The sequence below is a fragment of the Cydia pomonella genome, chromosome 14, assembly GCF_033807575.1.
Source record: "Cydia pomonella isolate Wapato2018A chromosome 14, ilCydPomo1, whole genome shotgun sequence".
NCBI classification, from domain to species: Eukaryota; Metazoa; Arthropoda; class Insecta; order Lepidoptera; family Tortricidae; genus Cydia; species Cydia pomonella.
In genome coordinates, this window is record NC_084716.1 from 12,935,419 (window position 1) to 12,958,709 (window position 23,291).

A 23,291-nucleotide genomic window follows, 5' to 3' on the forward strand; every position below is an offset into this window, starting at 1 on the left:
AAGCCGTTAAGGGCCAGCTAACGACTATAACTGAGTATCTATCAGACCTGTGCGAGGAACTAAAAAAAGAAGTTATAGGAACACAACCACAACAACCCGCGCACAACTCTGATAAAACGTTAAAAGCGATTCGACGCAACACATTATTTTCTACAGAGAAAATTTACGCTACATAGGGCAAGACACAGTGTCAGCTTGCCTTTGATGTATCGCTGTCGCTGCCGTGTGTCTTGTCGCGTTGTTGCTTTTGTTGTTTCAGTCAGGCTAATGCATTTGTTTTCTTCCAATATATGTTATGTAACTTGGTTAATTGGTAATACGGGTTACTCGGGTCAAATATTACCTTATTCGTAAAGGGGTCGAAGATGAACTTGTTCTCGAGCTCCTTGCGGGGTGTAGCGGCGATGACTGACAGCGGCTGCGGTAGGGACTTCATTTCCTGCGAAAACATTGTCGCTATTTTAGTCCGAGACCACTTTTGATGCCTGACCTTTATAACTTTGTGATGCCAGAGCAATAGGCCCTTGACCTTTAACTTTAAAGGCTCGGTTTACTTTCCTCCACGTGTAGGTATTCTAAAATACATTTTAATCATAGCAGGGGGTGTGTAATGTTTTTAATAATAACAATTTGCGAAATTTCATTTTGCATAATTTTGAAATGCAGAAATTATGATTTGGTATAAAAACAAATACAATAAAAACGAATTGCATAATTTCGAAAGTAATTATAGTTTAGTAGCATAGTAATGTATTTGCATAACAGGCAACCAGTATAATGTTCACTTTGTATACTATTTTATACTCAGAACGTTTTTTATTCATGAAAACCAACAGCATAATATTGAAGGTGTGGTTTCACAATCAAACCACGGCAAATCGTTCATAAACTTTATTTGATTGAGTTTGCTGAAAGTTTAACAACACTGAATTACTAATTAATAAAAAAACTTAAACATTATATTTGCATGGAACATAATCGATTTTTCTAAGCGTCAAACTGACCTACGTACTTTACGTCTGTTGACATATATCATTTTACCGCAAAGCAGCGGCCAGTGTGAGTTGGAACCTGTGTGGTTCCTAAGGGATTCAGATAAACTTCATATAAACGCCTAGTGAAAATGAACAAGCAAAAATACAATTTCCGAGACATATGGTTCTGCCCATATGGTCACAGTTCTACCTAACACTCCTCCTCGCTTCGCTCGTCGTCGTACCTAACGGCGACCAGCTTTAAAGTTGAATAGGTAGATTGTTGTATAATTTAATAGTTTGATTGACACCAAGTATATTTATCATAGAACACTATGTCACCATTCGTTAAAATTTAGTACTGTATTTTAATTATTATACGAAATGTATGTTATAACAAGTAAAATTATTCCTAAGGATTGTTATGAAGAATGTTTTTATGATGATAGAGCATTCTGTCATTAAATTAGTATGACTAACAACTTTATATGTTTTGTTTTTATACATAATGTTTATTATGAGTTTCAATAGTAGTTAAATGAAATTATGCTAAAAGTTTGTATTAAAATTGAACGGCACCCCATAGCAGGTATCTCGCTTTGAGAGATAACTCAAATCATTGTACATTTAGCTACGTATATAAAAAAGTTAGCAAAGTAAACTACAAAAAAGTAACTCGGTGACGAGCACTCATACAAATCACTCATAAAATTCGATTATATATGATATACGAGATGAGGCTTTATTGAATGCCACAATGGCGGTCGTAATATGCGGTTCCTGAACACATCATAGAGAGCATATTAATATGTGTGGAGATAAAGCAGTGTATCTAACTGTACATAATTAACTAGAATTGGTGCTACAGTAGCAGGTATATTCATTGTATACTCATGCAGTAAGGCTAAGATGGTCGGTTTTTAGGGTTCCGTAGCCAAATGGCAAAAAACGGAACCCTTATAGATTCGTCATGTCCGTCTGTCTGTCCGATTCTGTCACAGCCACTTTTTTATAATCTGTCTAACAAGTATGTACCTAAGTGCGAAAGTGACGCATGACAAGTGATAAAAATGCGACAATGATACCGCCGCAGGTATATTAATCGCAAATGCCTAGCACGAATAATGGGGACTTAGATTTTCTGCGCAACCAAAGTGCAGGAAAACCACAAAATAAATAAGCAGGCAAACCACCTGCTGAAGCAAGATATATATTGACGTGTGAGTCTGAGTATTTGACATTAAATTACAAGGTTGGTACTGTTCAATAATAGTCGAATATAATTGAAAATTCAAGTAATTTTGTAATCAATGTTACAATTTTGTATAACGTTCCCCACTATACATGTATAAAGTTTTATTGCATTGCGAGTTTTTTTTTAATAGTAGGTGCATAGTGAATTTTAAATCATAACTCGCTTGCCGTTAAAAAAACCTGCTGCTTAAGCAAATAAAGTGAACTTAAAACGGTAAGTACATACAAACCAGTACATTACGATGCAAGTGCGAAAAGTAGAAAATTCGCAACGAGTGGCGATAAATTAATGTTTTGTTATAAAATGTTTTACATCGACATAAGTGTATCGTACAACGTTTTACAGTACATATGGCTCTTTAAATTTCTACATAGTTACGTAATGTGCTAATTATCGCACTAGTGCGGTAAAGTGGGACCATATGTACTGTAAAAACTTAAACGACATAGCTGCATCGTCTCCTAAGTAGTTGACCTTAATACTCCGTGGAATAGGAGATAAATACGAAAATGTGTCACAGGTGCACATAAAATAGAAAATAGCCGCGATGAGTGTTCAGACGTGTTGCAACTAAGTCGTATCCAGGAAGCGTTTGAGCCCGCAGGTGTAAAAATAGCTTACCTTCAATATACTTTCTATAGGCGGCTGACAGCTGTCAATTGCACTCTGAAAGATTAAAACATATGTCATTACCAGGGGAGTAAAGGTATTAATTAATTTCATATAACTTTAAGAGGCTGTCAGCACCCAATGTCCTTGAAATTGATGTTACTTAAACAGTTTTTTAAGAAAGACTATTTGTTTTAGTCAAGTAAGAAAAATATATGTTCATATTAATTATATTTCAAAGACCGTGGTTGTACTCGATACATGATTGAACGAAATCGGCTCGATAGAAAATAATTGCAAAGATTGGTCTTAAAATCACAATTAAACGGTTTTATGTCTTTATTGTTTTGACTCATGGGTCTGTAATTAAAATCACAATATCAAAACATTTATATCTAAACCGCTATTGAGTAAAATATTACACTAATAATCCACTTTTTTTATTTAAATATTTTTCTAATTATTCCCTTGCCCAGGCCCAGTAACATGCGACAGTGCTATCTCATTTACTCCGATACAAATAGACAGTGTGCGCGCTTTAGGTATTGACAGCCTCTTAAGGGTCGATTTTTATATTTTGTAAGTATGAGAAGCTCCTCATTGTGGACGAAATAAACATCAAATCCCTATTTGGGACAAAACAAATGTACCTATGTAATTTTCCGTTGAGTTGAAAATTCCAAACGTTTTTGTAACATAGAGGAAGATTTTCACGTCATACGGTGAAATTGCGCTTATATTGTACAGAATAGGGAACTCTATCTATGTTCGGGCATTGTAATCTTTTAATATGAGGGTAAGTCGTCCCGGAGCAAATTCGGGGGTAGACAAGAAACCTCTGACGTTCACCCCTCGGCTCGGGCGCGGCCTGCAACGCATGTCGTCTGTGCGCTATTATTTCCAAAAATCGGTATTTCGGTGTTTTCGGCGAACAATCAGTTTTGTGTTGCTTGTATTGACCTCTCAAGGACCTGGAAGTGCTAGCTAGCTGAAGAAGGCCCAGGATCTTCAAAGTCATCGGAGTGTGCTCAAGGTTAGTGACTATATCCCATATTGAATGAGTGCAATGCCTGTCCAAAATTTTTAATATGCTAGGGAACCTAGGACCAGCTGAGCTATCGAAGGGCTCATACGTGAACATTCTATTTACCAAAATTTTCACGGTAATAAAAAAAAACGACATCAAAATAAGTGAAGTAATATAGTAACAACCACGGGACATTTAAACCGATATCTTTCCAGAAAAGTTACATGAAGCTGTCATTCTGTTTTGTTTCATCCTCCTGTGTCTATAAAAACTAAGTAACAGACTATTTTTTACCTACATTTATTCGTTACTGAGTGAATTCATGCAACTCGATTAAATAAATATAAACAATGACAAAAATACTATTCTGCGAAACGTTATGCCATGCCAAATACAGACAACGTATGTTAACGTTTAAAACGTTTATTGTCGGACGAAATACAAATAAAATGAAATATTCCGTTTGGAGCAATGTTGATTGTTCACTGGCGGTTTCTGCCGATGCTTTCGGAAACTGTACATGGCGTTTTTGTAAAATATGAAAGAGTATTTTTTATATTTAAGCACGGAATTCGATTGCCGTTGAATATTAATAGTAGTGTCAAAAACACAAAACTAGTTAAATCTATAGATATATTATTTGTTTGTTTGAGGAAGGCATGAGAAAGGTTACCCTAGATCAGACGTCGATACTAATGGTTACCGTCATCTGTAAAATAGTGGGTTTTATTCATGCTTTTTGGTGGTAGTTAAATTCATCCATAATAGGCAAAAAACTTATTGTAATCGCCACTCGCTTATATTTATTAAAAAAACACTGCAACAACAAAACGTTAATTATCAACTTTAAAACCCCATAGCTGTAATAACTTAATACCTTTAACGAACAGTTAACAAACAAGTTCCTAAGATAAACAGCGTTATTAACAGGAAACTTCGGCCGGTATTGTAGAAGCGCAAATATAAAACTAGTTTTATGTACACATTACGCCTCCTTAGCAGTCGGGCGATTAAATTTAGGGCCCGTTTACGGCCCGGCCGTATGATTTACGGTTTGGCGGCAGTAAAAGTATTGTATTGTTATTGTGGCGTGTTTCGAGAGATTGCGACGTCAGTTTGGTTTACAAATCAACAATGTATATATCGTGTCATTCACGGTGACGCGCGCTTTGACTCGTAATGTCATGTTCTTAAAGGTTAGATTTGACAAATCTGCGCGTCATCGTGGATGACACGAACTATATTTGTTGACATGTGTGACGTCCGTAATACGAGCTTTAAAAGTGAATGAATTCCATTCATAAAGTTGGTACCTATGCCCTTTTGCAGCTGAGTGTAGAGAACAGCCGGACCGGTGTTGAAACGGAGGCCTTCGCTAAAGCTCGGTCAATTATTATGAAGAAAATATTTAATAACGATTATATGTACTGTCAAGATATCGATCAACTTGCCAAAAGTTTGTATACTCGACCTACACATGACAATAATGACACAGAATTACTTGCTGTCTCGCATCTGTTTATATGAAAACAATACTTATATATTGAAAACGGGTGTTCGTATAAAATTTCCATAAAAAGTAGCCCATTGTTATTGGCCGGTGCTCTACAAATCTGACTTCTTCTCTATATAATCTCATCTACTCAAAGGTTAACTGGAAGAGATCCCTCAAAGGGATAAGTTCGCATTTGTACTTCTTACTCATTGTATGTTACTTTTATATGTATTTTTTTGTACAATAAAGAGTTTACTACCACTTCTACTACTACTGCTGAATATAGACCTTCGTTAATTAAAAGGAACTTAAAGCTGAGGCTAAATTTAGTTACCTTTATAAATACCTCCGCTTTTATTTATTATCGAACCGGTAATTCAACACAAATGAGAATCGTAGTAACTTCTCGTGGATAGTGCCCACGCACTTGTCTATTGCGTTCAACGAGCATCAATCAAACTTTATTTTGGGAGTTATTTTTAGATCTTCCAATACGCGGGTTACATTCTTGGGGCGCGGTATCAAAAATAAACTTATTATATTATTCAATGCTAATTTATATTTTATGCCTTCTCGGTATTCAGGGCAAAGAATTGTTGATATTTTCGAATTTGATACTAACATGCATGTTTACATGCTTTTTTACATATACTGGAATTTCTTATTTAGGTAGCAGTGTTTAGATAGTGTTTTTGTTGTTGTTTAACAGCATCCTAGCCTAAGTCGGTAGTGGCCCTGCCTACTGCCTAAGCAGAAGGGTTCGAATCCTAGTATGGGCATTTATATGTAATATTTTATCTATTATAGACTAATTCGATTTGGTTACGGTTTTTGTTTTGATATTGATATAATACGACAGCTGCAATTTATCAAGTACCGTGAAATGCACTGCGAGTCTTGTCATAATGCCTTATGTTCATTCATTCATTCTTTTAAAATTATGGAATCAGTCCAGTGGGACTATTTCGCCAGTATCAAGGTATTATATATTAGGAACTTTAAATACGACTAAAATTGTACGGTTAGTACTCGACAGTGATGTACAGTCAACCAATTTGATTCCTACGACAGTGCTTATTGAGTGATGCGTGTCAAGTATCTAGTAGTTAAAGCGACAAGGTTCTATAGTGGCCTAGGATTCTAAATACTTGACTGTACGGTGATTTTATTAGCTCCTGTAAAGCGACAGCTGGAATTTACAAGTAGCACGTGGACTACCGGCCGTTGACTCCAAAATGGTGGTTAAACGCTTTTCAAGAATAATTCTCCTTTCGATGCACACTACCACATTAGTTTATTGTATAATGAGCTATCGATATTACACATTAAACAATATTAATGAGCAAAAAACTCGAGGCTAACTATCAAGATGGCGCTCTAACCGGAAGACCATTTGCCTTAAGTCATTATGTCGTTTCTTCAACCAGAAATGTCACTTTTGATTTTGACACTGACAGATCGTATCCATAACAAATCCAGATCAAACTTTTATATCCTGATATTACACCCAGAATACGCATCCAAGTTAATATTTTTAAACTAAGAATTGTACAACTCACTTGTGATTGGATGCCGTTGATTTTTAGGGGCGGCGGTCGATGCGTAGGCGGCGCCGATAAGACTGACCCATCGCTCTGAAAATACAATGTTATATCACAACACCGAATATATAAATTTACAAGTAATTTATTAAATGTCGCTATAATAAAAGGGCTTGAACCACTTACTTAAGTTATTTAAGTGTTAAATGACTGAGAATATGAAAACGCGACATGAGTGTCGCAGGCCAACCTCCTCTGTTCGCTGAGTCATGTTTGGTTTGTCGAAGTTGCCAAGTTCAAGGGTTTGCCTACTAAAATTTAAGAAAATGAAAAAAAAAAACAAATTAACTGAATGAACCCTTAAGGTATCAGTGCATTCATCTGATATTTTTCTCTAGTACATCTCGTCCACATCCATTAATTCAGACTAGGTGTCTACATAAACCAGTTAACCCTTTAGCAGCCGCTTTAAATCGGTAATTATTACTGTTCTCAACTCATTGTGTTATTTTAAACAATGGCCAATTTTTTAAAGGCGTGAGGATAAAGAATCTCGCTGCCTGACACCTACACAGTAGCATAGTACTCAGATACTTTATTTGACTTAACAATAAAGCGGTTCTTCGTCCGCGTGTAACAATCGTCTGCAAAATTTATAAGTCATCATCGAAACAACAACTCTCCGCTGAAGGTCTGAAAATAACGCTATTATACAAAATGGAGTTTCTTGCGGGCTCCCATAAATTTATTTTTTTGTTAAACTTTCAAAACCAAATCTTGCAAGAACTTTCCGAGCCGCTGGTTCACTCCGGGAGCTTATTTAGCGATCTCAGGACTTTAGATATTTTTAATACTAGCTTTTACTCGAAGCTTGAATTTGTAAATTGGATACAGCTTCAGTGAATTCGAACTTAACCTCACAGATTTGAATGTCTGCATTTAAAATGAAAATGACATGAATTTGCATGTAGTAGCAAATGGAGCGCTGTACATATTTATTTTATTCAGATTCTAACTCTACGGAGACGTGACAAATATAAAAATAGTATTTTGCCGTCAGTGTCCTAAAGCTTTCAGGCTGCACTAGAAAATGGACACCGAGGTTTACGGTTGTATCCAAAAACCAAAGTATCGGAAAGAAATTCCAGTCAAAAGAGAGGACTATAGTTCGTGTCATCCACGATGACGCGCAGTTTTGTCAAATCTAACCTTCAATAACATGACAATAGGAGTCAAGGCGCGTGTCGTCGTGAATGACACGATCTATATAGGTCTACCAATTATCTCGGGCCGTTAGTAAAGAACATAATACAATTCAGCTTCAACAGTTCAAAGTTGGCCATAATAACTTCTTACCAACCCCTGTTAAATGATTTTGTGATTTAGGTCTCGGCCGAGTCTTACACAGACTAGTTTGGCTTACACTTCTGTATTTTCCTCGAATTTTCAGGCTTGGGAGCGAAGAATAGTACTAGTGTTGTGAACTGTCTCGGTTGAATCTTACAGACAAGTTTGTTCGTAAACCGTTGAATACGAGGCGTGTTCGTACCTTGCTGTGAACGTAGGGTCGGTGGTGCACACGCCCGTTTTGCGGCGCATGCGATGGCTTCTTGAACTCGCTCTCCCTTCGCGACGGATGGCCTGCGGACAAGACAGAACAACATTCAACACTTCTTCTTTTTAAGTCACTATTGAGGACCCCCTCAGCCGCGGATGCAATACATCATGTCAAAATCAAGTGCATCTGTCACAAAATCGACTAGTTAAGACGTGATTCCCCTATGCTTAACCGCTTATACATGTACGGCTAAGTACCCTCATATAACAATTAATGCACAAGGTATACGCAGTGTAATAATCAAAATGGTGCAAAAAAATATGTACATATAAGCAAATTTAAAATGCATCGTCACTATTGACAGTGACCATGACGATTACGCGAGATAAATCCTACGCGTATAACGTGTGGCGAAGTATATTAACCTGATCTATACGAGTTAAATATTAGAACGCATGTAATTATAAGTAAAGCTGTAGTCTAATATGTAAACGTTAATAAGATAGTGGACCACCGCTTCTCCATACAAAGGTAGTCCCCATTTTCTTCCCTGGATATTGTAATAATGGAAAACATTTTTAAATATTTTATTGTACATTAACCCTAGCTATGCGCCTTCATTTGGCTTTTTTTGATTTTTTGATTATTAAAAGAGTTACAGGAGTGAAAAACCAAATTTCATGCAAATTTTTAAAAGCTCCTACTCTTATAATAGGTGCTTAATAAAAAATCGTAACAAATGGGTATAGCTATATAGTTAATATACATCAAGTTGCATAAAAATATTTTCCATAATGCCAATATCCAACGAGGAAAATGGGGATTACGTTTGTATGGAGAAGCAGTCCACTATCCTCGTACGTCTGAGAGCCTATTAGAGTAGCCACAGGTCGTGCGCATTACATTATCATGTCGCATGTGTGGGCCGCCGCGAGCCGTTCGTGGCGAGGCAGAATGCATAATGTCCATTTTTATCACGATTCTATATCGAAGTAGGGCAATGCTCGAGGGACTACAGTATGGGGGTTCTTCTAGAAGGCATGAGTGTAAAACGTCATATTACATAGGTACTATGTTATAATTTCCATTAATAGGACGATGTCCAATAGCGTTATATCGAATTGTAATAAAGCTGGAAACCTAATAAGGGCGTGTAATAATAACCTATATATTATAGGTCTGTACTCCTCGGGGTTACGTATTTATTCTTATGAGTAGAAGCAAGTTTTTTCCAGTGCGTCTAAAACAGCTTCCTGCGCATATACATATTTATGGGTTAAAGAAAAGTGTGCACTACCATACCATATGTGCCACATGAAACCCTTTTATTTGCAGTCGATAGATATTTGTAAAATTAACATATCGTTGGCGTTTCCAAGTCATTAAAATCCCACATGTCGCGTGTGAGTCTACAAAATCGATGTGATTATCTTTGAAAGTGATGATTTTTGTATTTATAATTTAGGAATGCTCCATAAGCATAACACGGATTAAAAACTAATAACGTATTCCAAAACCATTCTATTAGATTAGCATAAAACACAATAACTCAAACGGGTACCTCGGATCACCGCGCAATCTAGGCACCGTAACTCGGACTCCTTTGTCCCGATCCCAATCTCCATAAACCAGCTAAACACCTAGCCGAGATTCCCCCGTTCCCCGTTCTGGGGAGAATGGGGGCACCCGATACCCCCCTCTTTAGATATGCGGGAGTTAAAGTGTCCTATGATTTCGCGACTTCGCCTACTCAAGTTGAGGTGATCCTTGATTTGTTTTTTAATGGCTGATTGGATGGAACTACAATTAGGGATTAAATGGGTAAAACTTCTTAAGGAGTATAACCTATTCTTGATTGATCAATTTTATACAAAGCATTTGGAATTATTTGCGTAGTTCCAAAAAAATTACTTACTGACAACGACTACAAGAAACCAAATATGTCAGGAATTCAATATTAAAATGGCGGAAAAGTTATTTATGGCAGTAGTCCCTTATACACAACTAACTTAGCGCCAATAAGAACAGTTTTAAATAGGCTTAGTTCAACTACTTACCCTAATCGAGAGTTCCTCTTCAGATATTTTACGGGTCCTTTACTTATTAATGCGAAGAAAAAAGTAGTAGGGATTTTATGAAAGCCCTCTGGATTTAATTTAAATGAAGGCTTACGCCCTTTACCGGAGGCTCGCTGAAAAGCCCAGTCAAGAGTCATAGAAAGCGAATTTATGTGATAACTTGCACGAGTGCTAATCATGTGGATTTGGTACTACTTAAGTATTTACGGATTTGGAAAATATGCATATAATTTTATTGTGTTAATAAGTCTTTCCTCATTTCTTACAAAGCCATGAAATTTAAAATACAAGGTAAAATTACAAAAAACTATAACAGTTTAACTATATTAAAACAGTAAACAGAAGAAAGTACGAAACGAGTTTCAAAGAAGACATGCTAAGGATCTTTCTTTATCGCGAAACGCATTTATATTTAAAAAAAAGCTTAAAGTGCCTTTACATTTGCTTATTGTTTTAACTAAGGAAATATTACTGTTAAGTATAAATTCAAATTCTTCAACCAAAAATAAAATTGAACAGATTTCACGGCTACGTTCACGTTTTTTTCGGATTATCACTAGAAAAAGCTAAAAATATTGATTTCCCTTTAACATTTTCAAACAACCAGTCAAGCACGAAAAGATCACAAAAACACATGTAAAACCTCCAAGTTTGAACAACCCAAGTGGAACTGCACATTCCTGCAACTCAACAAGTCAGACAAAATAACATCGATACTAGCAGATCACGCACGTTACCGCAGCACGCGCAATTGACCACGTGTGATTGACCAATTACTATTTCACATTACGAAGGATTACATTACGAATCTCGCCACTGATATTATGATTGCTAAAATGAGTTTTGTTTCTTGGATAATAAAGTGTATATTTGAAGTGGAAGCAGAGGGTCGATATGGAATTTATAAATGTTCTATTACCTGAGTGCGCTTACCATTCATACACACTACACAGTTTCGATCAATAGTGTTTAATCAGTTAATTTAGGTGCATAATTAAAATAATGCATGACTAAAATAACTTAAAGGTTAAAAAAAATCATTAATGAACAATCATTCCTTAAAAAGTTAAAATGGTAGAGATGATCTAACAATATCAGAAGTCACCTACCAGTAGTTACCACAATGCTGGATCTTAAATAAAACGCTATTCTATTAATAAGCACTCAAAGTCAAACCACCAATTTATATTGTTGATCTGTATATTATACCTATAAATTTACATTAATAATAACAGAGTTATTCCAATAGCTATACGTTATTTTGATGGACATCTTGGCGTCTGTCGTCACAAGAAAAGTTCTGTTTCTCGGTCCAACAGTTAACTCATTGAAATTGCCGGCTCTGTCTTTTCGTCCATGTAAAAGCCTCCAGTTCACTTCCTTAATCTGATTACCGTTGGCAATCTGAGTGCTATCGATAACTGGACGAAACGCGTGATACTGACAGTCTGAGAAACGTACAGGATTGGCTCGATTTTACGACAGCTGATGTCCTGTGCGTATGGGCAGAAATAAGCGTATACACGCTGATTGCATTCAGCACCAATATCCTTCTCGTTCGCCAATCAAAAGTCTCTTTAAGGCCAGAGCAACCGGCTGCGTGTGCAGAGCCGTACACGCACACGTATAGTTACAAAACGGAGAACGTTCTCGAGAACGGCACCACTGCACGCACACGTAACGCAAGTTCTGTGCCGTATCTCATAAGAATCTGTATATTACAACCCGCACGCGCGTGCACGTCTACGCACATGGTGTGCATAGGCCTTCCTAGTTGAACATTCTGGCGTTCTAGTATGTGACGCGGAGACGTGTCGACCGAACAACTGATAGTACAGGTTGAATACCTGAGACTACACTCTCTCTAGGTAAAAGGTAAATTGACCACAACTTGAAAGAACCAGGCGCATAAACCTAAGGAAAAAAATGAGTCGAGTAGTGACGGTCGCTGAAGTGTGTAACGACGAAGAAGTTGTATGAATAATCATGAATAACCAGGGTAAACGTCAGGATCGTAGCGTATCTTCCCATAATTCAAATTTATTCTTAAAACTAAAGGAAATACTAAAATCTCTATTAAAATAATTTTAAAGTGTTTTACAATTTAACTTAGCGGGCACTCTACCGCTAACTTTATTTCCAACAATGGAGAACCGTCTTTAAGTTCACATAAAATTGTGGCAAGAGTTATTTGCTCGGTGTATAAATCAGAAAGCCACTTGTAAAGTTTCAAGGCTTTAGTAATAGTTAATATATGTTTCATTGTTTCTACTACTAACTATGTTTGTAGGTGCAATATAAATAAAAACTTAACAATTTATATTCAATTTTAAACACGCCAATTATTACGACATTTAAAAGCACCATGAAAAATGTACAACTGATTAACTTATTAACCCTTCTCTACATAGAGCAGAACATCACGTCTCCATAAAAAATAGCAATCCAAAAATATGTATAGGTACATGATATCGTTCAATGCTTGGACTTCGAATTGTCAAATCATATCGTAAGTATACATAAAACAACTGACTTTGAGGAACACTTTCTTTTAAGTTATTTTTTTTAATTATCATCAAAGGTATACAGGTATTTAAATTTGAATAATATCTGACTCGCAGAATCTCTATTTTGCCGGCTTCCCGCGATCATTTTTAAGGTGTATTCCCATTTGTCCCCGCCGGATACGGATGGGAATAGGCGCTACACATAAATCATTTCCATCTGTCCCCACTCCATGTCTGGCAGCGGACAAGTGGGGCGGTGACAAAATGGGAATACACCATTTTTAACTGACAATGAAAACAGGCGTCATGTAGGCACAGCCTCGCTTTTAATTTACAGCCTCGGTTGTATTTAAAAGCGATCGGATTATTCTCGATGGAGACATTTCGCCGTAACGTCCAAGAGGCGGGTATAATGCTGGGAGCATTAATTAAAATGGTGTTGCGGCAGAAATAATAACGAGTTTGTACTGAGCCGCTGCAGTTGCAAGGCAACGGCACGTTTATCTGCCGCCTTCTTACTTAGCGAGGAGTTAGTGTTTTTTCTGCACTTACGTTGTAATTTGCATTCCTGTTTTTATACGTAGAGTCAAGAATTTATAAGTCGCTGGAGTGTGATAAATTTATTGTTTGTATCTTTAAATTCTATATATCTACATGGATGGAATTTAAAGATGTTATGTTTTTATGTCGGAAATCAAAGTCACATCGCTGTCTCATTGTCTCAAGTTGAAGCTCTAATCTACATGTCGACCCTTTTATTGTTCATTGCAGAACATAGGTCTCTTCGAGTACACCACTTACTCCGATCCCTACGCTTCTCAAAACGGCACAGACAGCAGTGCCCAGCGACTGTAGGTAGATATCTGTTTTATTTTTATGCACTAGTTCATAAAAAACTATTACATGCAACCCACACTAATCCATAAAGAGCAAGTTTACGAGCATAAGTGGAAAATTCTCAACCCCTGACATTTAAAAGTGCTCGATGTACTAAATCCATCATTTCGCTCTACGCGCATCCACGACATGGCATCTGGATTTTTCCCCGCCGCACATTTCAACAGCCTTCACGGGCACGTGTAAATTAGAACACGTGTAACCCCGACAAATTCAGTCTGGTTTCACTCCTTCGGTGTTAAACAATAGGTACAGGTCATAATATAGGTAAGTGGTGTTTGAGCGTTTTCTGTAACGATGTTTGTATTGACGCGTTCACACTAGGTACAGTTATTTTAAAATATAATATAACATGATATTGAAGAAAGTTTGTGTAATCTTACATTTTCGTAATCTACGTAGGTATCTAGAACTTGCTCGATCCGAGCACTTATCGTAATTTAATTACAGTATTTATTCATGTATTTGATATCTTCATCGTCATATCAGCTTTTTACCGCTCACTGCTGAGAATAGGCTTCTCTTCTAATACGCCACCCATATTCGATATGCTAGTAGAGAATAAATTTACATAAGGAAGTGTAAGCCGATTATTATCTGAGTACTCCACCTTACTGAAAACCGCAGCCCAATAGCACTAGACCCTATTGCTAGTGTTGTGTTCCTGCCGGTGAGTAAGGTTGCCGGAGCTAAACGAGGGTGGGGAGTGTCAGGGTCGGCAACCCGCATGTAACTCCTCTGGAGTTGCTGGCGTACATAGGTTACGGAGACTGCTTATCATCAGGCAGGCCGTTTGCTTGTTTACCACCGGCTTAGTATAAAAAACAGTATGATATTTGCTCAAATTGTTCCTCAGCATTATATTCGGATTAATAGGAATGGCCCAATAGTTTAAAACTTTGAGTTTAACACTATAAGTAATTTCCTAAATGTTCTAATTTAAACCTGCGCCCGACGAACTACATATCCAACTTGCTAAATGAAGACGAGTACCTAAATACGCATAAATATTAATAAGTTAAAGCTTAAGCAAGCCATCCTAGATTTAAATTTTTACATACTAAAAAAATGCCACGATTGTAAACAAAGGGAACTTTTGAAACTAAATGAATATTTTAGTAACAATCGTCTGGAGCGCTAAGTAACGATTCGAATGAATCGTGTCACTGACTGACAAATAAAATGAGAAATATATAAATCACAAACAGTAACTATGTCTCTAGACATCTTATAATCATTTATTCGATGCAAGCACGCATGGTATATAACCTTATAGTCCTTATATTATAGGCAGGGCCCGTACATTTCATGACATTGACGGAAAAATGACGTCACGCTACATAGAGTTGATTCCAATTAGTATTTTCGTAATAATTAATCGTTTATCAACCTCTTTAGTTAAATGATATAAATTCTTGTCAATCAGTACAGAAACGTCTAACTGACTTTCATTTTATTGTCACTCAACTTAAGAATGGATTCTTAGTTTATTTATTTTTGATTTTTTAACAGTGTATTTTACGTAAAAAGTATTTATTTTTCAACGCGTCAATAGGTAAGTTATATCTAAATTTGTAGTGTTGTAACAAACTCCCTGTATGTGAAATTACGCCATTTTTGCGTCAACGGCATGAAATGTACGGGCCTGATTATAGGTAACAACAAGCGTTAATTTAAACAATTTGCGACAGATAACGCACAGCAATTATTTCTTCATACAATTAGACCAACTAGCATTTACACACGGGGTGGCATATCCTTGGGGCGTGTCCCGCGCCAACAATGGCCGCCGCTGGCCAATGCGCGCGCACCTGCGTTCGTTGACACGTGCGCGAGCGCACCGGTATATTGTGATCACAATGATGCGGTTCCGCATACCGTTCCGGTTTGTGAGTGAGACAGCCACATGCACGTAAATAGCGATGTCCCGTTCAGACATCGGAGCGTCGTACGGATCTGCATCCAATGTCAAGACCGCATAATTGCTCTGGCTTAGTACCCGACTTTATGGGATGTAAGTGGACGTTAATATACTTTTAATATTCTGTTCTGTATATAAATGGTTGTTCAGAAGACTGTCAGTGAAGAAGTGTCATACGTCGCCAGTCGCTCTTATTTCTCTTTTTATATTAAAAGGAAAATATTGCACACCTGTACCGTACTAAACTAACCTACAATTTAGATGTTTGATAAGTGTAGGCAATTGCTAGTTTAGGTTGATTAATATTACCTTGTCTGATTCACAGCACACATTCAGTGTGTATTCTTCTACATAGCATATTATTTAGAGAGAATAGAACAATAGTCAAATTACGAAACACGCAATAGGGTATTAAAATTGGAGAGGTACCTATTAAAATCGCTCGCGGTAACGTACCTATTTATGACAAGTTATGTAAAATCGCATAGCACTCTTATGTAATCTCAAAAATATTTCGAAATATAACTGGCGGTCACTGAATGCCAGCCATTTCACTTAGCACTTCCTTTTATTCGTCCTTACGGCGTCACTGTTATATAAATCACACAAATTCAACTTTAAATAGGCATCCTAAGTTACATAATGTTTACGTATTTATAGATTTATGGCATGTCGTTGAAACGGTAAGAGAAATCACATGACGTCATTTCAGATATCCACGCCGTTAAAGGAATGTAGCGATTATATTCACAGTCATCAAAACAAATATTTTTTTTTTTTTATACTACGTCGGTGGCAAACAAGCATACGGCCCACTCGATGGTAAGCAGTCTCCGTAGCCTATGTACGCCTGCAACTCCAGAGGAGTTACATGCGCGTTGCCGACCCTAAACCCGCCCCCCCTCGTTGAGCTCTGGCAACCTTACTCACTGGCAGGAACACAACACTATGAGTAGGGTCTAATGTTATTTGGCTGCTGTTTTCTGTAAGGTGGAGGTACTTCCCCAGTTGGGCTCTGCTCTAGATCTGGAATGACATCCACTGGCTGTGCCCTACCACACAAAGCGAGATGACATTCACAATGCCCATACCTCTCTTTTGGACGTAGTTTAAGGACGTACCCGGGTCCAAATATACTTTTAATATTGAATTCGAATACCGAACTTCGGTATTCTTACGAATGAAAACTAATGGAAGGATGTTTTGGCACAAACATCGTTCCTATTCGTGGTTTATACCTATATATATTATATGTTTTGGATTTAACTGAATTTTGAACTGATTCATTAATACATTTAAAATAAAATAGAATTCATATTGAATATTTCAACCGCATTACCCGGTTGCAAGATCAGCAGCAAAAGTGATTACTGATACGGGCTAAGCGTTCCAACTGACGTGAACAAAGTAGTGTTAAAATCAATTTGATCACATTTTGTTCAGACTCACTGCTGACTACAGTCGCCATAAGATATATCGGAACGGCCATGGCGTTCACAAATATCTGAACAAGACTAATGAGTGCTTAAAGCGCATGTTCAGATATTTCTGAGCATCTTGGCGAGTCCTACAGCAACTTTACATCAGCATGCCTTTTCCGAGTCTACATTGAGGCCGCAGCAAGGTTATTCGCGAGGATGTTTCCTTCACCCAAAAGGAAGTCTTTACGACCGTTCATAAGCGCATCGTTTTATGGTTATTGCACTGAGAACATTAAATCCGTCACGGTCACAATTCCCTTTATTAGATGGGATTAAAGGTACAATTTGCATGCTTGGCTCAAAAACGTGAGATTTAATAATATAATTGACACATTATATTATTACTATATAATTGACTCTTTAAGTTGCCCATAAAATTTACTTTTGAGAGTTCTTACACCACTGAAAGTGTTTTATAAAATCGTGATATAATAGAGCTTTATTAGTCGCTTGCTGAGTGGACTAATAAAGGTACGAGATTGAAAAGCTTGATTATATCACTATTGTATACAATATTTTGAATCATGTAAATAATACGTTTACTACAATAAAACCTAAATAAATAAAGAAAATAAGGTAAGTATCTCAGTAGTACAAAAGACATCAACGCGTGCATAATATATGATCATTACTTATGAAATAGCCGCGCGTTGGTGTATTTTCTACTGGACCGCGGCGCCTCGTGACTGGTCAAATTCACTATAGTTGATTCCGGCGTTTGCTTATGAATATTATAGTTGAGTTGGGAGCCCATACATGAAAAGAACGCAATTACAGTTTGGTATACGAAATCATAATTCAACGAGTAGAAAACATTTTCGGCTCTTTGAGCTTCCTAAAACTGGAGACTTCTACTGCAGTTGGCTCTTCTTCTCAAAAGTTTGCCGACCCCTGCATTAGAGCTTTGCGAAGACATGCGCTTACAATCTTAATGTGTTGTACAGTAGGTAAAGGTATTAAATATCGACACGGGCAAAGTGCCAAAAATATGCGTGCAAGACCTCATTGCCCATAGGCAGTGTGTACATATTTTAAACACTGTATCCGTGTCGATATTTAATACCTCGACCGTACCCTCTTATTAGTAAAAAATAATGACAGAAAGTGCACGCAAATCAATATTACACTTACTCCATTACCTAAAGAGCAGCATTGCAGTTTAAAAACGTGATCTAAATTTGACATTAATATTCGCAGTGCATCTTACTCGCAGGTACTTGTATCTTAGAGCGAAATAATTAAATTCAAATTTTCAACATTCGAATGCCCCTCCAAAGTTGCGAAACAGAGCTTGTATCGCGATTTGTCATCACTCGCCATACAAAATGCATATTAAATTTGCTGCGAGACAGTCGCGCGGCCATCACCCAAGCCTTACAGATATTATTAGTGTGTATACATGAGTTTTATTTATTTTTCCTTCAACAAAAGAGTCGCGAGTCGAGCGTAGTAATACATATTTAATTCACAGCCAAAAGCTATACATGTCAGGGAATAGTGGTGCGCGAATTCTATAGATAGAAGATTCATCGATGTTTCAATCATAAATACAAATGTATTTTTATAGGTCATATACTATTGCTACGTTGGTAAACTAGCGTACGACTGGCCAGATAGTAGCCTTGTAACTCTAAGAAGTGACTAATATGTAGTTTTCATCATCATCATCAATATTGAAGAGCTATGCTCTTGTCGGTGGAGTAATCGCCACTCTTCTCTTCGCTGGGCCAGCCTTTTAACTTCCTCGTACGACACGACAGAAACTTTATCTTTTATTTGGCTGAGATATGTGAGCCTGGGCCTTCCTCTGCGTCTTTTACCCTCAATCTTGCCCTCCAAGATGTTTAAAAAGAATCTGTCGTGCCGTATCAGGTGGCCAACCATCTTGCCCCTTGTTGCTACTGTGTCTTACAGGCATCTTTTCTCTCCTGCCATGCTCAGTACTTCTTCGTTCGTCTTCCTTTCTGTCCAGACTTATAGTTATATACGAGTTTAATGTGTGCCGGCCCTTCGTAATCTGCATAATTATGTATGAACTGAAAATTACGGTTCAAATTATGCTAGTCCCTTGCCGTCGTTATCGAAGTGTAATCTTTACCTATAAAAAATAATTACATGTAAGTTTAGTCTAGTTATAATATTCAGACTGCCTTTGCTTTGGGAATATTTCCGGGGTTTCCGGAAAAATCATGTCTACAAATCCCGCTGCACTACACGTGTCCCATGCCAAAGGCACGTAAGTACAAAAAACCAATTAGTTGTGTGTGAACACGTCTGCACTTGCGCCCATATAAAATAGGTAAGTGATAAAATAAATTGATTCATCAGCGGCGGACGACAGTCGATAAATTATTCATAATTGGATATTGAACCGACAAATAACGGCGGACCAAATATTTCAGAGCAAATATATATCGTCGCGGGCTCTTTTATCATATGATGATATAAGGTAATGTTAATTATACAAACCTTTACCTAAAGCTGTTTTTGTTCAGAGTAAGGTGACAAAATCTACAAAATGTAAACGTAAATTACCCCAATAACACATTTCGGTTTGTATATACCTAATCATTCATTAAAATTAGGTGAAGTCGACATACTATCGACGATCACGAAGGCTTTTTTTTAATTTTAAATTAGCAATATAATTTGCCATATCGCGGTGTTCATGTTGAATAGACACTGAATGTTAACTTGCAAGGTTAACTAACATAACAGCCACAAGGACAAACTTAAAGTCTAGTTAGAAAATCTTTGTAAAACAACCAAACTTTAGTACGAAGCTCAATGAAACTTGCATAATTTAGCATAATATTAACAAGCTATATCCAATAACCGCAGTTGTTTTAATATTTCACGTAGAAGAAATTCGTTAAAGTTGGAAGAGTTTGCGTCGCGAGCTGCGCTTTTCTCGTTTAGCAAGAACGACGTATGTCCGCTAGAATATGTTGACCGTTACATCGTTTTGTCTACATAGCTGTATAGGACTGTTCTTCCTATACTTTACTAAGCACAACCGTTCGCTTCAACCAAACCAGTATAATGGTGGCTTTGATATCCGTAACTGCCATAAGTGACCAGAGATTTCACATACTGGTTTTGCAAGACGAATGCTCTGGCAGGTTATAGAAATGTCGTCGCAGTGCATTTCCTATGCAGAACGGCGACTGCATAAACAGACCCGGCCCGTGTAACGAGTACACACGACACAATCACATTTTGGCCGACCTGAAAATGGCGGGTACAACCCGTATAACGCTGTATCTTAGAGCGGGTTGCATCTAAAATAGCGTTGACGGCAGCCTTGGCAGAAAAATGTAGGGTTAAAAAGGGTCTAGTGCCGTAAGGAACAGTAAAATTATAAACGTTTTTCATGACAGAATGCGACCATAAGGACTGGGGCGAACATAACATGAAAAGTTTTGTCCCTTACATTAAAAATTCTTCAAACAATAGTTATTTCACTTATTTCTTTTACAAGGTGGGAAAGTTGTTGTTTAACCCCCAGAGAAGATACCAAAATTAAGCCACGAGCGTAGTCAGTGTTTCACAAAGTGGAATCTTGAGCGTAGCGAGGGTTTCAAGGCACGAGCTTTGGTTACACGAGGGTTAAACAAACTTTGCTCTAGAGTGAAACACAAACATTTTCACCTCACCAACGCGAACACCAACTATACAATACAAATCCAATTCAAATTAATGATATTAAATATGTATCATTCAAAATCATCACTTAAAATTCAAGTCAAAATTAAGATGCAAATTACTCTGCCACACATGTGGATAAAATGCAACTTTCTTATCATAAGTTTTTGAAGTACAAAAATAGCCTGTAGGAGCTAGTGTAGTGAAAACATATATGTAATTACTGTCTGTCTTATACTTCCCGTAAGAACTAGCGAATAGAAATAAAAAATGTGGCTCATTTTGTGACATGGCGTTCTAAAAACATGTTAGAAAAAAAAAACAACTTAAACATGTTTGAAATGAAACAAAAGCGTTTAATAAAATGTTCATCTCCTAGTTATCAACGTAAAGGAAATTGGAAATCCATTGTACAATGCAAAATAGGACGCGAAATGCTTTGTGTTCAAGAACATAATACACTCGTAATAATTTAACATAACACGAACGTAACATAACAAATAACTTTAATTTGTATGGTTTATGAATTTAAAAGTTTTAAGGTAGGATTACGTTTACTAATAAAAATAAAGACATGTTTGGACGACGGTCAGTGCAGACTTAGATAGCTTAGGCAGACGGATAGTCCGACTTTGGCAGAACAAAGTGTGGAAGTGCTATACACCTCATATTTTACTGGGAATTTGATTATTGAACGTTTATGGTAGCACCATTAGACCATTACACTTTGTCAATGCTTAGTCTTTGCAGAGTGAGTGAGCGTGATCTGACTATCAATTGTTTCATTTAAATTATATCCAGTTATTTACATATTTATTTGCCCACCACCTTGTTTGAGAAATTGTTCAAAATAATGATTGATATGTTATGATGTAAATACATTGTAAAATAGAGTTACTAATAATGCATTCTAACAATGAAGCGAATGACGTAGACTGCGATGAGACTTGTTTAAACTAATTTGAACCATCCCAAGTTATTTAGCCAATTTGTGATGTGATTTGTTGCAAAAATAAACGAAATTATTTCAGATATTTTTAGCGAGGTCAAAGACACGGTACAAGTAAAATATAGATAGAATATTACAAGAGCGTTCTCTAATTATAATTTAGGTTTAGAAATACGTGAGGTGGCGAGATGGTTAACTAAGATACTCGTAATAAACTACAAAGACGTGCTCCGAAACCGCACCAAATTCATCAACACACGATTCTATGTCATCTATTTTTTATCACGTACAAAAACATAATTGTTATTCTGCGAGTTCGCGCGCATTATTAAGCTGCACTTTATTCCCTTGTAATTCACAGTATATTAAATTTAAACGTGTGAGAGTAGTGGCTGTCTGCATACAAATCTATCGACTCTAGACGATAGACGACGATACGACTAGACGTAGATATATGGAACTAATGGACTTGAATTTTGATTGAAATTAAATACGTAAGAGTAACATAGAAGGATCAATAGCCTTTGACCGTAGTCAAAGAATTTTATTTTGTACCATGTAACAGTAACGATTAATAATATCGCTACTGGCATTCATATTGACGGTAGGTCAAACTCCTTGACCGAATGTTATTATTATATTAAGCAAGCAAGGAATTAAGTACGTATCTGTTGACCCTATATCGCGTCGTTGGTGAATGAGAGTTTGCAAATTTTACGCTTATTACTTTTATTAAAAATTACTTTTAACACTAATAAACGCTTCGATCGCCCAAGATTGGTCTGGATTTGGAAAAAATCCTGGGATTGATCTGAGGTGCATTTGAGATCAGCGCTACATTTTTTGGAAGTGTATTAAAAAACGAAATTTATAGGCAAGTAGTATTAGTTTTTACTTACTGTCATTCAAGTTATAATATTTTTGGTTTTACGTGTTTGACTGTTTAATATTTATTATTTATTCCTTCTTTTTATGCATTATGATGCCAAACGTCACATATCTGGAAAATTTCAGTGGTTAATGAAATAAATAAATCTTTATAACAAAGGCAATTTCGAGTCCAGATGCTAGGAGTCGTTGGATCGAGTCGACGTACTTACGTTACTCATGCAACATCCTACGTTGACGGTTATATGCGAAATTATTTCCAAAGCTAAAGCATACAAAACAGAACATTTCTAAAAACTGTAGAAATGTTTTTAAGAACTTTTTGAACAGTTTGATATCATTTTACAAGGTATAAACTTCTCAGCTGACATTTCAACACCATATAATGTAACAAGAGGAATCTATTCCCACGTAGTAACTTTTGGCCCTCCATTATTAAAACGTCTCTGGTATTTAAAATATGTCT

At 36.8% G+C, this 23,291-nt stretch overlaps 1 protein-coding gene across 3 annotated transcripts in view; it reads right to left on the minus strand.

Moving 5' to 3' along the window:
* LOC133524981 (AF4/FMR2 family member 3) overlaps window positions 1-23,291 on the minus strand; it is a 320,144-nt gene that overhangs the window by 69,330 nt on the left and 227,523 nt on the right. For all 3 annotated transcript variants that reach the window (XM_061861155.1, XM_061861154.1, XM_061861153.1), the window contains exons 5-8: window positions 8,451-8,542; window positions 6,920-6,994; window positions 2,851-2,895; window positions 344-439 (exon numbers count right to left, since the gene is read on the minus strand). In XM_061861155.1, the coding sequence (XP_061717139.1) occupies window positions 344-439; window positions 2,851-2,895; window positions 6,920-6,994; window positions 8,451-8,542 (308 nt within the window). The remainder of the gene's footprint in view (window positions 1-343; window positions 440-2,850; window positions 2,896-6,919; window positions 6,995-8,450; window positions 8,543-23,291) is intronic.